Consider the following 17950-nt stretch of genomic DNA (forward strand, 5'->3'; position numbering starts at 1 on the left):
TAAGGACCCGTAGAACGCTAAGCAAAAGTTGTCTTCTAATATTACCGCCGATTTATCATTTATATATTGAATAATAATTTCCTCTGGACGCATATGTTAAATTTACAAGAGTAAGAATGGCGGGATGTGGACAATTTATAATGTATATAATATTCATTACTCACATGTTGTGAGTAAGTACGAAAACATGTGGTCTCAAGTCACGTGGCTAACACAAATCTCAATTTATTCAAGGCTTTTAATTATACCGGGTATATGATTATATAAATCGCAAAGAAACTTGGTTGAGACCGTCTTCACAGCCCAATCATGGAAGATAGATGTTGCAATTTGGCCCTTGCCACCTGGAACTCATCGTTCATCAGAGGCGGGGTTGGATAAGCAAGCTGTCTCTCATGATTGTGGAGCTGTAAACTATATTTAACTTTTTCCTAGATTTATTTTTTTGGGAGAATTAGAAGGGTTGGGAGCGGCGATCAACGCTAGCGTCTCTCTCTAAACATTATTATAAGGGTCTCACACTTGCTACGGAATGTTCAGCCCATGCGATTTGAAAATTCGAGATTAATGAGTCTGTTATCGCATCCCCTCGAATATACTTTAGTCAGAACGACATAATTAACAAATATAACACGAGCTGTTTAGAGATCTTACTCACGACGCGAATCAAATCATCGCTTCATAGAAGACAGGAGACCCTTTACAATTAGACCAATCATCAATTCTCGAGGAGAAGCATATACCCCGTTTCGTGAAGACAAAGCATTGCAATGTGCTCGTGCCATTACCGTGTCGTCAACTCCAAGTGTGTATTGATCTCATTCATCGTTTGAACACTTACGCATAACGTTAGACTTACGGTCATCGTGAAGTTTTTCCTCTTTTCTTTTTCATTTTCCCATTGCTTGACGCATTCATTATCAAATTATTTATGCCATAGCAAATGAAAAACATGGAAGGAAACAGACAAAATCGCGAAGCTTCTTTCTGTTTGACCGAGGACAAGGAAAGTGGCGAGCTGGACTGCGTCGTCACAAGTCAAGCCAGCTGTTGCGGACCGCGTGAGGCCAGAAAAGTTCGACGCCTTTTACCTTCGTGGAAGCCAATTTCCCGGGAGGGGGATGACTGAAAAGCCAAGAAAAAGCAACCAAAAGCCCTCCGTTTTGGCCAAACTTGCCACTTTCTGCCCCTCCAATTCTCGTAATTCCGGTATTTCACCCCCTCCTCTTCAATGTATTGTCAATTCTGTCCTCGACTATCCAAAACCGAAAGGTTTTGACCGGCGGATTGTACATAGCATACGAAGTGCGATGGGTGAACCACCAGAGTATGCTGACATGATATCAAATTGATTAGTGGCTAGTGACTATTTGCGCATAAACGTGCCACTAAATTACAAGTTATTGATGCCCTACCTAAACCTAAGCCCAAACCGGTTGGTAGTGCACATGTGGGTCATCCAAAAAGTACGTCTAACCTTCAATATTCATTGTTTCAGTAGTACAAGAATATCCTTATTCCAGCCTCAATACATGCAATTGTCGACCAATTGATATCATCGTGCTACATGATGTAAAAGGCGCAGCTACTCGGACGCGAATCATTGAAGTAATAAAAAGTACCTAGATTGCAGCCATGGTAAAGTGAAAAAAGAAGTTTGCCTTCAATGTCAGAAGCTCAGTTGAGAACAAAGGGAAAAAAAGGACCAAACAGAAAAAGATTATGCCAGAAGGGGGTGGGAAAGAGATTAGCACCAAAGTATTGGACCAACGAGTCGATCGTCAACGCGAAAGTTCTTGGAAGGGAAAGAGGGAGGAAGCTCCACAAAAGTAGTGGAAATAGATGGGCAACGCGGTGGCCTTGTATATATAACGCCTGAAGCTCCTTCCTTTCTCTCCCACAAACAGCAGATCTCTCTCTCTCTCTGTAGATCAAGAACAGCAAAGGAACGAGAAGCGTTGAGAAAGAGAGAGAGAGACATGGGGAAGTACGTGGAGTTGTTGGACCTTGGGGTGAGGCTGGCTGCGAGGTTCCACTCTCACTGCCCACAAACCGCACGTCTGTATTACCATCCTCCCTCCAACCATGACGACCACCACCACCGCGACTTCCACTCGAGCGGCGGCGCAAGCGACGGCGGCCCTCATCCGGAGCACAGGCTCAGAATCGACTCTACCGAGCTCATCGTTTATTCGGTCGTGTGAGGAAGAGATTAGACTTAGCATTTCGGAGATGTCGGGTGTTTATAGGGAAGACAGTCGAGCCAAATATCGAGCTCTTTCTGTCTTCTCGCATATTTTTTTCGGACACGGATTGTGTCTCCATTCAATTTATTCAATTGGGTCCCTGCCCGGCGTAAATGGGTAATTCTTGAAGCGGTGATGAAAGTCTTTGAATGAATGAACTCCGTTCCAAGTTCTGTTTTTGTCGACCAGTTCATTGATATTGATCTCGTTCAATCTCGTGTCTGACGGTTTGACAACGTCCAAATCGATGGTTGTCGTCACCAAGCGCTGTGGTGCTGTGCTCTAAACGTTCCCAGAATACGAGAGTTTAAAAGAACAAGCGCTATGGTCTAATTTGAGAGCAGATTTTGCTCTACAGCATCCGCAAATTGACCATGGAGGACAATGGAACAATATCGCATGACACTGCGACTACATCATTCATCGCATTTTGCACAGTGAGTCCAGGTCATCTCGCATCAATTCGCGGCCTTTTGCTAGCACTTTTCCAAGCTTCGAGGTTGTGCAGCCTCTCAGTGGTTGTCCTCTACATGAATTAGACAGTATTTTATGATGCTGAGAGGCCTATATTTCGATGGAACAGTCGAGAATTTATATTAGTGATCCAACGGATAACTCAACGAGAGCACAGTTCCTCTAGGTGTTATAGATGCCTCTCGTACTTCATTGTGAGAAGGTAGCATTTGTTTCCCACGTCGGTTGCGAAAGGGATTGATAATCAATTTATAAGTGAGAAGAAAAGCCTCTGCCTTAGAGCTAATTTTTGGTATAAAAAAGACTCAAGACCACCCAATAACATTTCACTGCAGAGCAAGTATGCTTGTATGGAGAATTGGCAAGTAGGACATTCTTCAATTTGAAAATTTCCTCATAGTTTATGAGTTTGTTTTGCTATGAAACTCTCAATGGTATAGATCCGGATATGCATAACACCTTAAATCCAGCACCAGCAGTTTTCTCCCTCAGTCAGGAACATTGAACTGGAGAAACCACCTATTGTTGGATTCCGCTATCTAGTAAATCCCAAGGGATGCATTAGTCATGTACGCACACCAAACACTAAACGCTACAGGGTACAGATGCCACAGGGCAAGTGCACCATGATATGGACTTTGGAGTAATGTTTCATGAGATCCTCAACTCTAGCTTATTTAGAACTGCTGTGAACTTCCATCCGTTCGTACCCTCTTCTGTGTGAACCGTAAAGAGGTTGCAATGCCCTGAAGCTGAAAATGTCATCTATTCGTACTGTGTTTGGTCCAACTGCTTCATTTTTATCCACTACGAAATCTGAAGAATGCTTGCTCCCATAAACTCGTACACTGAGCACCTTCCTCTTAGGCGCTCCAATTCTTATGTGCTTGTGGAAGAAAGCTATCAATTCTTGTTTTGTCAGCTTCCTTAAAGCGGCAACCTGGTCCGATGCAAACAAAGTGAATTTTTGTGAGTTGCTTTGCATGTCCGGCTTTACAAAGATAAATTATGCTGTTTCAGCCGAGAGGAGGGAAAGAGCATACTGCTAATCAAGAATTGATAGAGAGAGGTAATATCTTGTACCTCAGTTTCGACTCGATCAAATAGGAAAGTTCTATCCGTTATCTCTTCCCAGTGACGCTCACATTCTTCCCACAAATTCTTGTCCTTCTCCAGCTTTGATTCAATTAGTGCATTTAAATGGCTCTGTCAACGGCAGGTTAGATGTTAATTTGGAAATTCCACAGGTTTGATGTAATGGTTTAAATATCATTTGAAAGCTGATGTGATTTTCATGATGGAACATGCGAGAAGCAACTCACCTTGAATTCGACCTCGCTCATCTCGACAAGTTTACTTTCAAAAGACTTGAGAAAGCTCTGGACTCTTGTGTCGATGTATTTTGGACACTGTTAAGATTAAGAAAGTGAAGGGATAAGGTGATGAGGCAGTCAAAACACGGAGAACTTTGAGTAAGTACCTTCACAGCAGACTGAACAGTGAACTGCAGACCGTGCACACCAAGGTCGTATCTGCATGAAGCACTTCAAATAATTAGCAAATTACGCTTTTGGGGAGAAGAAAGGAGAAATTAAATGGTTTTACCGATGTGTGAGCGAACAGACATAACCGAGTTGCTCAACCGTTCTGAGTTGGTGGAAGGCTTCATGCCTTGCTATAAAAGCCAAAAGCTGAAGTTGTACGTTCAAAGTAATGTCATCTTGATGGATCTGCATTTATCCATGGGGATTGTAATCAAATACATAGGTAAAAAGACTCAGTAGACCTACCAAAATGAGTTACTCTGTGATTTTTAATGCTTGTAATCTGATGAACTTTTCGTCGTTGCTAATGCATGAGCATATAATTTCTGAAAGTGAATTGGTGCGTCGGAAATCTACCATCCCAAGGGGGTAAACCATGATTCCTTGCTTTTCTTATTTCTTTCTTTCTTTCTTGCTTACAATGTGGTGCAGATAACAAAAAGGGAAAATAGGAAGTTCTTTGTTTATAGCTATCAAAAGAAACACGAAAAATCTGTTCCGTTGAACTACTTCTTGAAGTATTAAAGCCTTGATTGATCAGGTAGTAGACTCAGCTATTGGATTCTACTGCTTACAGCTACCAAAACATGCACGAAAAATTTGTATCACCATGTGGCTGGGATACAAAGAGCATGGTTTTTTAACTAGGACAGTTCCCAAGTCCAACCCCGTCTCGTTTGTTGGGACTCTGTCACTCAAAACCAAGGGGTTCGACCGGTGTTGATTTACCAACCAGTCTCTCAACCTAGTCCAACTGCTATTGGGACTAGGGTCTGGGAAAGATTAAGTAAGATGTAGGTGAGGAAAAGGTTTAGAACTGCTCCCTCTAGGCTTCCGTTTGCGGAAACATTTACTACCCTGAAACTAACAATGCGCAATTCTAACGGTTGAACCTACCCCCATCTCTCTGCTGAACTTTAGTCCAGTCCGACTTTAAAAGCATTCTTTAAGATGTGTCACTGGATGGGTTTTAAACCAAAATTACAAGCTAAATACAGCCTCACATACCCAGAGAAACATACTAACAAAAAGGTGGCCTAGGCCAATTTAGCTCATCTAAAGGAGCCGGGAGTCGTCTTGAACGTGTATTCAGGCAAAAGACGGGCCAAAAGATTTCGTGATAAAGTTATGCGGACAGAAATTTGTTCTTTTCATTAATATAGTTGAGTAAAAGTACCTGAATATAGTGAACCAATGCAGAATTCTCATCATTAGGGTTTAGGCCTTCAGTTGAGTAGACGTAACTTACACCCTCATCAAGTGCGACGAGTCTGCTTGTTATGAGCTGGGATTGGAGCACTGGCTTGCATATAGGATGAGAACCATCAAAGAAAATATCTTCGATATGATGAACAATTGACTCTGCTTCATCACGCTCTATATTCCCTATGAGATGATAACAAAATAAAAGAAGATCAAGGTTCAATTATGAAACAGTTATATAACAAAAGAAAGGGAAATCTTCTAAACATACTGAACCTGCTATGTAACATTCTAAGAATGCTCTCGAGAGCATTGTAGGTGCAAACCGTGAAAGGTCGTTAGGCTTAAGAGTCTCAAGTATTTCTAGATCTTCCTCCCAAGGCCATGAATGGTCATTTAATATTAAAGAGCGATAATATGAGGCATGAAACCTTGGCTCATCAAATTTGAAATTCTGATAACTTTTTGTCAACTTCTCCTGGAAGACAATAAAATACGAGTATTAATATTAATTGGTGCACCCAGTACATAGCTCAGGAAGCTTGACGCATAAGATCATTTTATGAAGTTTTTAATGTCAAAGCACAACAGAACCAATCTGGAAGCCACTGCTCTAGTGGTGGCCCTTTTTGAGATGTATTACTTGAATCGGCAAAGTGTATTTGGACCCTTCACGATTTCACGACTTAGTCATGTACTAAGAGATTTCCTGATTGGAAATTGAATATGACCAGATAAAAGCATTACTCTGCAAAATGACTGGCATATCTGCCTAATGTCGTGGAAGCTTCTTGAGAAAAGTTGACCAGAGTTAACAATAAATTGGTCTTCCCCGTGCTATTTGATCTCCATGAGAACATGGATTTGTCAAGTTCACAGCACTTTGTGCCAAGATTCACTTTGAGAGTATGACAAAGGCAAAAATAATATCAATATTGCTTAAAGTATTTCGATACATCAAACTTGTTAATATATTAAAATTTTAAATTATATCTCCGTCTAAAAGCTCGAACTTAACAAGGTCCTGCAATTTCAACATGGTATTACAACAGGTCCTAACAAACCTTTCCTGAGCCCCCAACTGTAGTCAATTTCCACACTTCAGTCTTAGGTCAAAGTTTAGCCTATGCATGCGGGGTTGTTGAAATACTGAAACAGTAAACCATGTCTTCATGTTTCAGCTTGATCTACTAGATCAATTAGCGGTAGTATCCACAATTTCCACCAATACAAAACCCACATAACAGGATGCTTTTCCTATTGTTCTGCAGTCCTGATGGCCCCAAAAAAACTTTTATTCTGCAGTCCTTCCTTACAGGAACTAATGCAAATGTTTTGGTAGAGCATATAACAAAAGTCAAACAATGTAAAAAGTAGTTACTGCATCTGCCTGCACTTATCTACCTTTCCTCAACCAAGCGTACGAAAGATTATTGACACGCAGGAACTAATATAATCTCTTTCTGCAGCATAAATTTTCATGATTACCTTGATCACAGAAAATCTTTCTGGCTTCACTGTAAAATTTGCCATTGCTTTCAGGACGGTATCCAGTAATACCCGCAACTTATGATTATAGCCACTGACATTGAGCTTAAGAAAATCAGAAAAAAGAGTGAGCATGTTATAAATGGAGAACCGCAATTACTGGAGGAATGAGATGTGAAAAAGGAAATTATATATTTCTGCATCAAAGCAATGCCCAATTTGTATATATATGTAAATACACACATACACACACATACATATACAAATATTAGTGTGTATATATGTGGGCGTATTCTTTTCCTTTGGCTACATAAAAGAAGGTAATTCTGTCACCCATGCGGGCAAATTACATAGTCAGAATAATTTATGACACACTAAAGAAAGCTTGGGGGTAGTAGACTGAAGCATCTTGCAGCAAGATAAAGGTTGATGGTATGGGACAGAAAAAACGAATGACTAACCAATAGCCACAAGCAAATCATGCATGACAAAATGAGGCCGCAGATAGGAAATTGACACAATTACAAAAGAGAACCGTGCACCTTATTTCTTAACATATCTGAAATACTTATGGTGCGATACTTAAATACAGGATATTGGGCACAGCACTCCAGATACTCAGCTGTCTCTTTTTTTTGCACAAAGATGCGCATCTTTCCTTAATTTACTAAAAGAATGGTATAAGATGAAGAAGAGCCAACTCTTGCCAGTTCCAACAATCTTTTGAAAGTCCAAAATTTGGCCCGATAATCACTTCTCTCATTCTTGACTAATTGATTCCACAAAGAAATGAAGCTAAAGGCATTGCGAGGCGAGCATCAAAGAGTCCAGAGAGCACCTGGTTATCCTCTTACGCAGTATAAACTGCATATCAAATTTAACTTTAGCAAGAGCTACATACCTCAAATCCATCATCTGTCTGGCATATTCCGTAATATAGTCCAGCAAGCTCAGCATAATACGCTGAATACATCAGGAAAAAAAAAAATCTAAAGAGATCTTTAAGGACAAGATTCAAGAATTATTGTTAAGGATTGGTTTTTGATGCATCTGCAAGTGTTATGAAGACAAGTTACGACCTGAGAGACATCTTTAGGCTACAATCGTTTTTCCAGGCGTTGCTGGTTTCCATCAAAAGAAACATCATAAATGATTGCATGACCACTTAACGCTTAAAAACCATCAAAGCCTTACCATATTCATTCAAGTAATCACATACTAAATGCTTAAAAATTCTTGCAAGAAGTTCAGCATGAGGAGAGTTGCAAGCATAAGGGCAGTTGAATTTTAGATGTACAGTAGCCTTAGGAACAGAGAACACCGTATCAGGCTTGTACCATAACGTCGAAAAGCTTGTTTTCCTCAACAAAACTGGATACATGACCTGATCCAATGTTACAAACATCAAGACAGTGGATTAGTTCAAAAAGCACGCCAAATGGACCTAAGATTGATCAGACCACCTTAGCAGTCTTCTTGAGGGACAAGTCAGTGGCAATAAACTGATTAGCCACTGGCAAATGAAGATGTTCACTTGGAGCATGCTGCACCCATTCCTGATATCCAATAAGGAATCAAAAGTGAACATCAAAATGCATTCTTTGGAAGTTGACTATTACACTAACAAACGGTTAAAGTATGTGAGGACCTCATCTTTCAATACCTGGATTGTCGAGTCGGTAAGTTTATCTACACAATATGCAGTTGCATACCATGGCTCAACCATGTTAGTTTCCCCTTCAAATTTCTTTGACACCCAAAAAATTCTGTTGGTCACATGAAAGAATGAGATGGAAATTCTCGAAGCTCAAGCATATGATCCAATTAGGCTAATGGAAGTATTTCAGAAAGTCATGACAATCAAAACTAACTTTTTTGAGAACTGCATACATTAAGAGGGAAGCCTAGGAAGATATAAAAAATATTGACAATGCCATCCTACGTCACTCAGTGAGTAAAAAAAGCATTTATCCTTTTCCTGAATGCAATAACTTCATAAACATGGAAGTAAATAAATGATGAAATTTTGATAGCATATCAGCAAATCCATAATGTTGATGTATTTGACACATTCACAATTCTTTCTAGTTGCTATGGTATATTTTCAGAAACAAAAATCACTGAGGACTGCTGTAACCTTTTTCTCTAAGATGCCCATAAGACGAAAGGATATCTCTAATGTACGCGTATCAACGAATGCAGGACAAGACAAACTTACCGGAAGTTTTCTGAAGAAAGCTTCTCGAGTACTGCACGGATGATGCTGGGATTAAATTTGGAAGGCAAGGACGACTTCACTAGCCAATCTTTTGGCGGGTACAACTGACAAAAATTGATATTAATATTCCAATGCCTTTTGGAGTTATGTTTTTTTCTGAAATAGTTATCATATGCCACTTTTCCTGATTCATACCCCAAAAATCAAATTTAGCAGGAAAAGAGAGAGCTATAACTAAGTTGACCAAAGTAATGGACTGAGTGGAGAAAGGGGAAATTTTTTTGTAGAAGCTATAAGCTAAATTCCAATATTTTAAAGCTGGTTTGATACTGCTCTTGAACACTGTAATTAATACACGAAACATCCGAGTATAACCAGATGTACTTATTGTCTAGCAAAGGAAATTGATCACATCTTACTACTTCCGTCAGGTGTCATTGTAACCCAAAAATCTAAGTTAAATCTGAATAAAACTTTATATTACCTCATTACACCAATTCCCTCTGACTCCTAAATTTCCAAGAGATAATATCTAGAATCTACATCATATCTATTCCAGTTTACTTGAAGATGGCCAGTGGGATTGGTCTGAAGTTTAAACTAGAAAAGATATAAATGTTTACCATAGAATGCGTGCACATCATCAATTAAAAGAGGTAAACGCATTATACAAAGAAAGTTTGGATACCTTCATATTTGATGCTATAGAGAGCACATAACTCATTGGAGATATCTTATCCTGATTATGGAACATCGTCTCATTTACAGCTGCAATCTTCACCGAAAGATTAAAATGGGGATCCACAGAGAAGATGTTAGATGATAACCTTTGACATTCATATTTAATGTGATCACATAAGATGAGGTACTCATACAGGGTGGGTCCAGATTCCTTTAATTCCAATTCAAACTTGAAGCACATTCACTCATTCCATGCAACTACCATTTGTGATCAATTTGACAGGTTTAATGTACTTTGAAATTTTGAAATGTTAAGTTTAATTTACTAGTCACGTACGAAATGCAATAATTTACTCATTCCTTTCTTCTTTTTGGTGCAAAGACAGACAAATAAATTTAAAGTAACATTTTACTCATTTCAAATATTTTAGAAATGGACACATATACACACGGTAGTGCCTAGTAAGTGTCTTTAGTTACTGCTCAACAAATCATTGACAAGGAATAGAGAGTTACAATCTCTTTCTTTTTATTAGGCTTGTCAAAAACCGACCTTGATGCTGTTAGAATGTCCAACCCAAAAGCTTAAGCTGGAATGTGGAGGGAGACCACATGAATATAAAGCCCATGAAACCCCGTAGACAAGCGAAGTGAGATACTTCAATAGATGCATTATTCTCTTTTGACAGAAAGGAGGCAGTGCTTTCTCATTTAACAAACTAAGAGCAACTATTCTAGTAAGAAAAGTACCCTTGACAAGCTTCATGTACTTGTAAGCTTACATTATAATGCACTACCATATTACGAAAGTCACGATCAAAGATAGAGCTCCAAGGACCAAAACTTAGATGACTCCCCTTTGAAGCCCTAATGGAGACATCTGCCAGTTCTATCCGTATTCAGAGTTGTCCAATAAATTATTTTTCCACATTTTGCAGAACATTTACCATGATGGAAACATCTTCACATTTGTGACAGCTATTGAAGGACAGATGGATCTTTAAGAAGGACACGTGTCATCAAAAAGTCGATTTCTCACAACTGTTTGAGGCTATTATTTCTATAACTATTACAATCGATAATGTGAATGTCCCCTAAGAGACTTGCTCTGACAACATTCAATAAAAGCTGTATCTGGCAAAGTATAGAAGAAGCTTGAATGAATGTAGCCTCAAGTTCCTAATTACGAAAATGCTGCAATGTGGAGCGCCAGCATTCTTGGCTAGCATTGTTGCTGTGATATAAAGTCCATATACCAGCCAATTACCTTCTTAGCTAATGTATAATGTAGAAATGAGTAAATACATGCAAGGGCCGAAGGTAGTATCCTGAACTTATCATATTTGCAACTGATAGTCCTAAATAGGTATTTAGGATTCGTACCTCGTCATATATCCACTCGCAAATGCCAGACTGGTGTAAGATGTCAATGCATTTAAAGAGCAATCCCACGATATCTTGCATGTGCTCTGCTTTTTGGTGCAATATGTGATTAGAAGTTCAAGCCTCATAATCCGGTCTTTCTTATATGACGGACTTTTCACCAAAGAGAATAAGCATAGCCCTAAGTTTATGAGAATGGTTTTTTGCAAATGACCCGAAAAGAAACAGAAAAACACCCAGAGGCAAGAATGGCCAGAACAAAACAACTTACCATGACCAGCATCAGTCATCTCAATAACAACATTAAAGAAAGAGGTATTTGAATCCGCAAAGCTCTCATAAGCAGACAAACTAGCGGCCCATCCTGCAAAGTCATTTGCATCAGAACAGATCATAAACCCTTCAGAAAAGAGAATTGATCATACTAGCTGAATACAATTAATCCAAAGCAATAAGCTGGCTCCAGCAATTCTAATTGGATATTTTACTTTCACGAGTTAATTTTTTCTTACAATAGTTATGATAAGCATACAGTTTAGGTCCAGATGCTTTTATGCCCCCTCAACCGCAGAGGATCATAAATTTGCATAACCCAATCTAATTATTTAGTTTAGAAAGGAGTAAATTTTTCTTTCCCCAAAAGTTTGTAAGAGAGTTATTTTAAACTTTAAAAAATTCCTAAATAATTCTGTATGTCAATTTTTGCATGTTTTGAAAAGGTTTCAGGCGTTTGACACTAATTTAAAGCCACATTTCAAAGGCAACAAGAAAAGGAAAAAGTAAAAGTAAAAAACAATATTCACTCAAATACATCCTAATACCGGCAGAATATCTTTTGGTCAATCAAACTCTTTATGTCTCCTGATGCCGGCAGAAAAAAGAGAATTCCATGGAGCATGACCCTTTTCCTTTTCAGTAAAAAGCATAGAGCATGACTTTATTCTGCTTTAGTTGAAATTTCGAGCATCTTGTGTGCAAGAAACCGGAATATAGAGGAGCTGCATTAAAATGACAAAAAAATCTCCTACATGGAAAATGAGATGCATACATTTAAGTTGTAATTACCACACAATAACTCAATCAAGAAGGTCATCATAGCAGAAAGGAACATTACTAGTAAGATAAATCCTCCTGAGGATTTGCATACGATAAGCAATGTAAATGACATGAGAAACGGACCTAATCTTTTTAAGGCATGAAACAGAGATCCTTCTCCCTCATGGCCTATAAGATGGGTGAGGTAGCTGCATGGGACTTCTTTGTAATGGTGAATGCTGCAAGGCATTGGCCACTGAACTTGTAGCGTGTGATCATCACATATTGGAACTGCTTTAACAAGAACCTGGACGACAACAACAAGGAGTTCCTTTAACTTTCTTCTGGACAGAAATTTTTACCAAACAGGAAATGAGGAATGTGCATATCTTCCAACAAAGAATGGGAGCGGACTGCAGAAATGGACCTGTAAATGTTCCCCTACGCAAGGGTGACCAGAAATATGAAAACTGCTCTCCTTGTTGTTGGAAATAGCGTTGAACTTTTGGACCACGAGATCTTGGATTTTATCAAGAGATCCTGTGGAGATCCATGAAATTTTACAAAATTGCACCACTGAATGAAGAGAATCCAGTAACTGTGAAGCTGCGTTATAGACACAAGCAGTACCTTTGCCGTAAACAACTAAACGCATGAGGTTGGCAGAGTAATTTTCTTCATAGAACTTAATGAGTTCTTGCCTTATGTCAATCCCCTTAGCCTTCGGTTGAACTTCTAAAGTTTGTCTGTTTCCTAAGGTAGTGAAGTATTCACAGGTTACAGTTTGTCACAGATTCCATAGTCTAATAATAAGCATCTTTGTTGGTTCCAATTCATACATAGAATACTGAAGTCTTTATTCAAAAGAAAAAAAGCTCAGTATCCTTCTTTGGAAGCGAAAATAGCATATAGAATTAGCAAGCCATCTATTTTCTCCAAAACTTTATAGTACTAGTAATAATCAGAAATAATGTGTTTGATGCTGGCTTGTATGTATGAATTGCATTAAAAAATGAACTAGCTCCAGGTAGGAGCTTATTAACCAGTTCAATTCCTCATTATTTGCCAGAATTCGTACAAATCAGAACCCACTAATGTACAAGTTCTTCCCTAACATGGAAATCTACTCTACAAAGACAAATCATTCGTACTGCATTGAACATTTACGCATCTGAAAGATGAGCATAGTTTCTTTAGCGATATGTCCGATTAAGATGGTTTGAAACTTAGAGGATTTTATTTGGTCTCAGACTAGCTTTTGTCCTACGTGATTCAGTGCTGTTAGATGAAGGCATAGTTTAATATCTTGTGAGATTTTGTGGGACCACTGCCAACTGTTCTAAAAGCTTAAGTTGTTAAACGAATGCCTGGTTTAATATTTAATTACTCTAATACTCTACCTACGCTTAGTGGTCTAGTCCTTTTGACTAGCACTAAGCGTGAACACATTTAATTGGGGAGACAATTGGGGCCTGAAAAGATTCCAACTTAGGACCTCTAGCTCTTATAGCATGTGAGGTTTTGTGGGACCACTGCCAACTGTCCTAAAAGCTTAAGCTGTTAGATGAAAGCGTGGTTTAATATTTAATTACTCTAAAAAGTGCAAAGTATTTCAAGTTGAATATGTGAATGAACACAAGCTTAATTTAACTTCTTCTAATTAAAACCATTTGTCTGGTTACAGAATGTGATTTGTTTCTAGGCAGTGTGTTCCTGAAAAAATTGTCCCATTTGAAGAGGAAAAAAAATGAAGAACCACTAGACTGAAATTTTAAAGCGGGGACAAATGGAATTGTTATCGGAAGACTGGCTGCTAGGAAAAGCAGCATAGGCAACTTATTTGTGCAGCTAAATATGTAATGGCCTTTCCCGAGCACACATAGGCCAAGACCTCTAAAGGCATAATGATGTAATGTCATATAGGGGCGAGTCTTTACTTGAGTATCACTTCACAAGATCTCTTCCACCACATAGGAACTAGGGATATTATAACATATCCAGAGTCGATTTGTCAATGAAGTACCTACCGGTACCAAACTTATGATAGGGATGTGCTTCCATGCTCAGATGGCTCCGAAGCTGCGCGGAGGGAAATAAACAAAAAGACATTGAGTCAGAATCCATCGTATATCAACAATATGACTATCTACAACAATTGAAAAACAAAGCACAACATGAAGTCACTGGGTGAAATATAAGTTTTGTAACTATTCTTGGCAAAGATGCACAGCAAAGTAAAAGAGTATGAAAAGAACCTTTTTTAGAAGTAGGTTAAGAATACACATAATATTGAAAAAGTGCTGAACATGCTGCTATGGATGTAAAAACTGGAGCACTCTTAAATCAATCCTTGGATGCTTCTAACCAGATACAGTTTAAGGATTTATTCAAATGGTGTCAAAATCTATGTAAGGAGAATTGCAGGTGACCACATGGTACCTGGCCTATTCTCCAAGAATCAGAAAGGAAGTTCTTTTGGAACTCTGTAAGAGAAAAGGAAGAAGCAATTAGTCATATTCAGATGGATCATCAATATTAATTTTCACGATATTATTACTTGAAGCTAAACAGAGGAAGATAATGTTCCAAATTGCAGCGAAGCATAATCACCAGAATCAACTGCTTTGATCTCCCTCTTAACAGCATCGGATGACATCAATGGCTTGACAAAGAACTGAGAAAATCTACACAAGAAAATAACACTCAGAGATTGCCTAAATGGAACAGTTGGATAGCAAGAGAATATGAAACTACCATCCACCTGTCCAAAGCCTCCTCAAAACAATCAGCATTTGCAACAAAATGATAGTTGGTATGGTCAGAACCTGTCAAAGCATTTGTTCCTCCTCCATGCTATGCACATTGAATAGGAAAATAAACCATAAAATATGCAGATTGGGATCAAGAGTTTACAGCAAGACATTCTCAGAAGATCTTCTCAAGGTAAAGTAAGCTAATTGAACACATAAAATTGTAAACAATTTAAAATCTAGCAGAAGTCCTTGGCAGTTGGCACAAGATCTAAAATGTGAGTATACTTCGTATGCATTTCGAGTTGCCAGCACAAATCAATTAACTAATCTTCTAAAGTAAAAGAATTTCTGACATTCCTCAAAGGTACAGGAAGAGTGGTCAGATTGCACCAGAATGCATTGAGCCGGTTAAGGACACTTGAGACTCTCCTTCATAGTAAAGACCAAAGCTATAGGAACTACATATGAATGAGATTCTTATCCATTTCTCGAAGAAATAACAGAGAGTTACATCAGCATGTCAACTAATTGTTATCGTGTAACATCCATTTGAAAAGGCTAACCTGCATTTACCAGGTAGAACAGGTACAGGAGTAACTGTGGAAGTACTACTTACAAAATCTAGGTCTCTCCTTCCGAATTGAAAAGACTTTGGGAGTCACAAATCCTTAACTATCATGAAACTGAATTATACAGGAGAGAAGCATAGATGTGCCTACATGCTAGAAATGTGAGTGCAGCCTTTAAAAATGTTGCGGACTCTCTCCAAATCTAGTTGTTCTTTTGAGCTCCACAATTAACTTGCGGAAGCAAAGTGCAGACTAGCAGCTAAAACAAAAGAAGCCTTGTAGGGTCAGCATCGGTACCTGAGATGTGTATTTGTCAAAACTATCCTCCTCGGGATACTTCTCGCTCGCATAAAACAGCATATGCTCTGCATGTGACGCATTTGAATGAGAAGAAAAAGTAAATAAGGCAGGGTACCTTTCTCCACTTGCAAACAAGGGCATGCGTTTGGCAGTTAATTAATTGCTTTGCAACAGGTAAAGTCATCATTGGTTGAGATAATTGGCAAAATCATCATGATACCAAGAAAGTAACAGAAGGAGAGTTCTAAATTCAAGTCACCTTCAAGTTTCGTGCGGCGAAGTTTTGAAGTAACAAAAGGGCGGGGATCTCTTATGATATCGGAGTATAGTGATAGTAGTTAGTCCATGTGGTGGTGATGCTACGATTTAAGTCGGATTTCTTATAGTTGATTCTTTTCTACTTAGCAACACGATTCGAGCAATGTGAGTTGCAGGCAACCTTTGAACACATGCTCAATCGAGCGGTCTTCCTGTCCAATTATTTTGGGGGTAAACAGTAGCCATTAATGTTCTTTACTTCAAGAACGAGACGGAAAAACAGTAGGTACCGAGGAAATGAGCAAGACCCTCGATGCCCGGAGGGTCGCTGTAGTGGCCGACACCCACATCCATAGAAGCAGCACACTGAGCACCAAAAAAAAAAAAAACACCAGCTTTAGAAAATCTATCCAATCTAACAACAAACGGAAAGGCACCCAGATGCATCCATCAAGTGCTTCAATCAAGAAACAAGAAAGAACGCGAAACAGCATAGCTTGCGAGCTGCTGTTTCAAGGATTGACTCTTGCCTTATCAGTGTCAGGATCGCTGACGAGAAGAGCCTCCAGAGAGTTCTCAAGAACGACCCTCCTGTACTGTCGCCTGTCATTTCTGGCCTTGATTATGCAATGATCCACCATAGCTTTTGCCATTCTGCTTTCTCTGTGTTGAAGAAAAGCTTAGAAAGGAAGAGTTCTTGATCTTCGTTTTTCTAGTTTGAGCTCAGCCCACCGTGTCTGAACATGTGAACTTCCTTGACTCGAAAAGGGCGTGCGTTATTGGCTTGACAAAAGGTAGGACTTTGTCGTTCTTTAGTGGGAAAATGACACAAAGAGCCCTCAACTTTGACTAAACTTTGACTCAATATGTAATTTGATCTTTAAACTTTTAATTTGTTCAATATAGTCTCTAAACTTTAATCTAATATTCAATATGATCCCTAAACTTTCAATTTATTTAATATGATATCTGAACTTTTGGTACATGTTCAATATAGTCCCTGAACTTTATAAAAATATACAATATAGTCCTTTCATTAATTCAAATTTAGGAACTATATTGTATATTTTCATATAGTTCAGAGACTAAATAAAACATTTACTAAAAATTCAGAGATTAAGTTGAACAAATTGAAAATTTAAGGACCACATTGAACATTAGGTTAAAGTTCAGGGACTACATTAAATAACTTAAAAGTTCAGAGATCAAATTACACATTAAGCTAAAGTTTAGGGATAGTTTGTGTTATTATCCCTTTTTTGGTTATTGGAAATGGGTACCACATCAGTTTCCTGTTCAAGAACTGAAAAGGCAAAAATAAAGAAAAAAAGAAATATCCCATAAGATTTTGGCCCAAGCTAGCCTTAGCAATTCATCTTCCTTGCACGCTGTCTCCTCCTACGAGTCTTTCGGAGAAATTCCCAAGTTCCTGAGTGGGCCATTCCAGCGAAAAATTCTTAATCCGGCTCTACCACGAAAATCGAATTTATCAGAATCGTTGATTATGTGCGTCATCAGGTGAGTCGCATGATTTTAACCATCTATAATAAGACATGGTGATCGGAGAGACTGACAATTACATGCGCAGTATACTTTACTGTTGTTACATGAGCCCCTCGACTTTCATAACGAGCGGGAGGTAATCGAACCTACCGCAAGAATGACGAGCAGATTGATATCTTCAATTGCCTCACAAGAGTGTACAATATACGATGATGGGGACTTAAAAAATCGAGCATAACTTTGTAAGTTAAGTATATTTTTGAGATGTCGCGATCAAGCAATATCTGCTCCTGAA

The 17950-nt window shown here is 38.7% G+C and overlaps 1 protein-coding gene across 5 annotated transcripts; it reads right to left on the reverse strand.

Annotated features, from left to right (window-relative positions):
- Positions 1-3078: 3078 nt before the first annotated feature.
- Positions 3079-16920, reverse strand: LOC115674613 (insulin-degrading enzyme-like 1, peroxisomal). 5 transcript variants are annotated; one of them, XM_030597063.2, is made up of 26 exons: positions 16683-16920; positions 16443-16518; positions 15892-15959; positions 15034-15125; positions 14883-14956; positions 14712-14755; positions 14300-14351; positions 12903-13025; positions 12700-12812; positions 12417-12579; positions 11509-11601; positions 11238-11323; positions 9862-9948; positions 9174-9277; positions 8619-8721; positions 8419-8511; positions 8150-8339; positions 7857-7918; positions 6956-7060; positions 5744-5945; positions 5442-5650; positions 4326-4450; positions 4201-4252; positions 4043-4129; positions 3804-3926; positions 3079-3660 (listed from the first exon to the last, which is right to left on the reverse strand). In XM_030597063.2, exons 1-26 carry the CDS (start codon positions 16803-16805, stop codon positions 3394-3396), a joined length of 2916 nt encoding a protein of 971 aa, XP_030452923.2. In that variant the 5' UTR covers positions 16806-16920; the 3' UTR covers positions 3079-3393. The 5 variants fall into 5 exon arrangements, with proteins under 5 accessions (XP_030452923.2, XP_056158722.1, XP_056158723.1 ...); XM_056302747.1 differs by lacking the exon at positions 12903-13025; XM_056302748.1 differs by lacking the exon at positions 15034-15125 and having other exon boundaries at positions 16683-16915.
- Positions 16921-17950: the final 1030 nt, after the last annotated feature.

This window comes from Syzygium oleosum, unplaced genomic scaffold (genome assembly GCF_021117445.2).
Source record: "Syzygium oleosum isolate NSW1041296 unplaced genomic scaffold, Sole_v2.1 Sole_v2.25, whole genome shotgun sequence".
NCBI lineage: Eukaryota > Viridiplantae > Streptophyta > Magnoliopsida > Myrtales > Myrtaceae > Syzygium > Syzygium oleosum.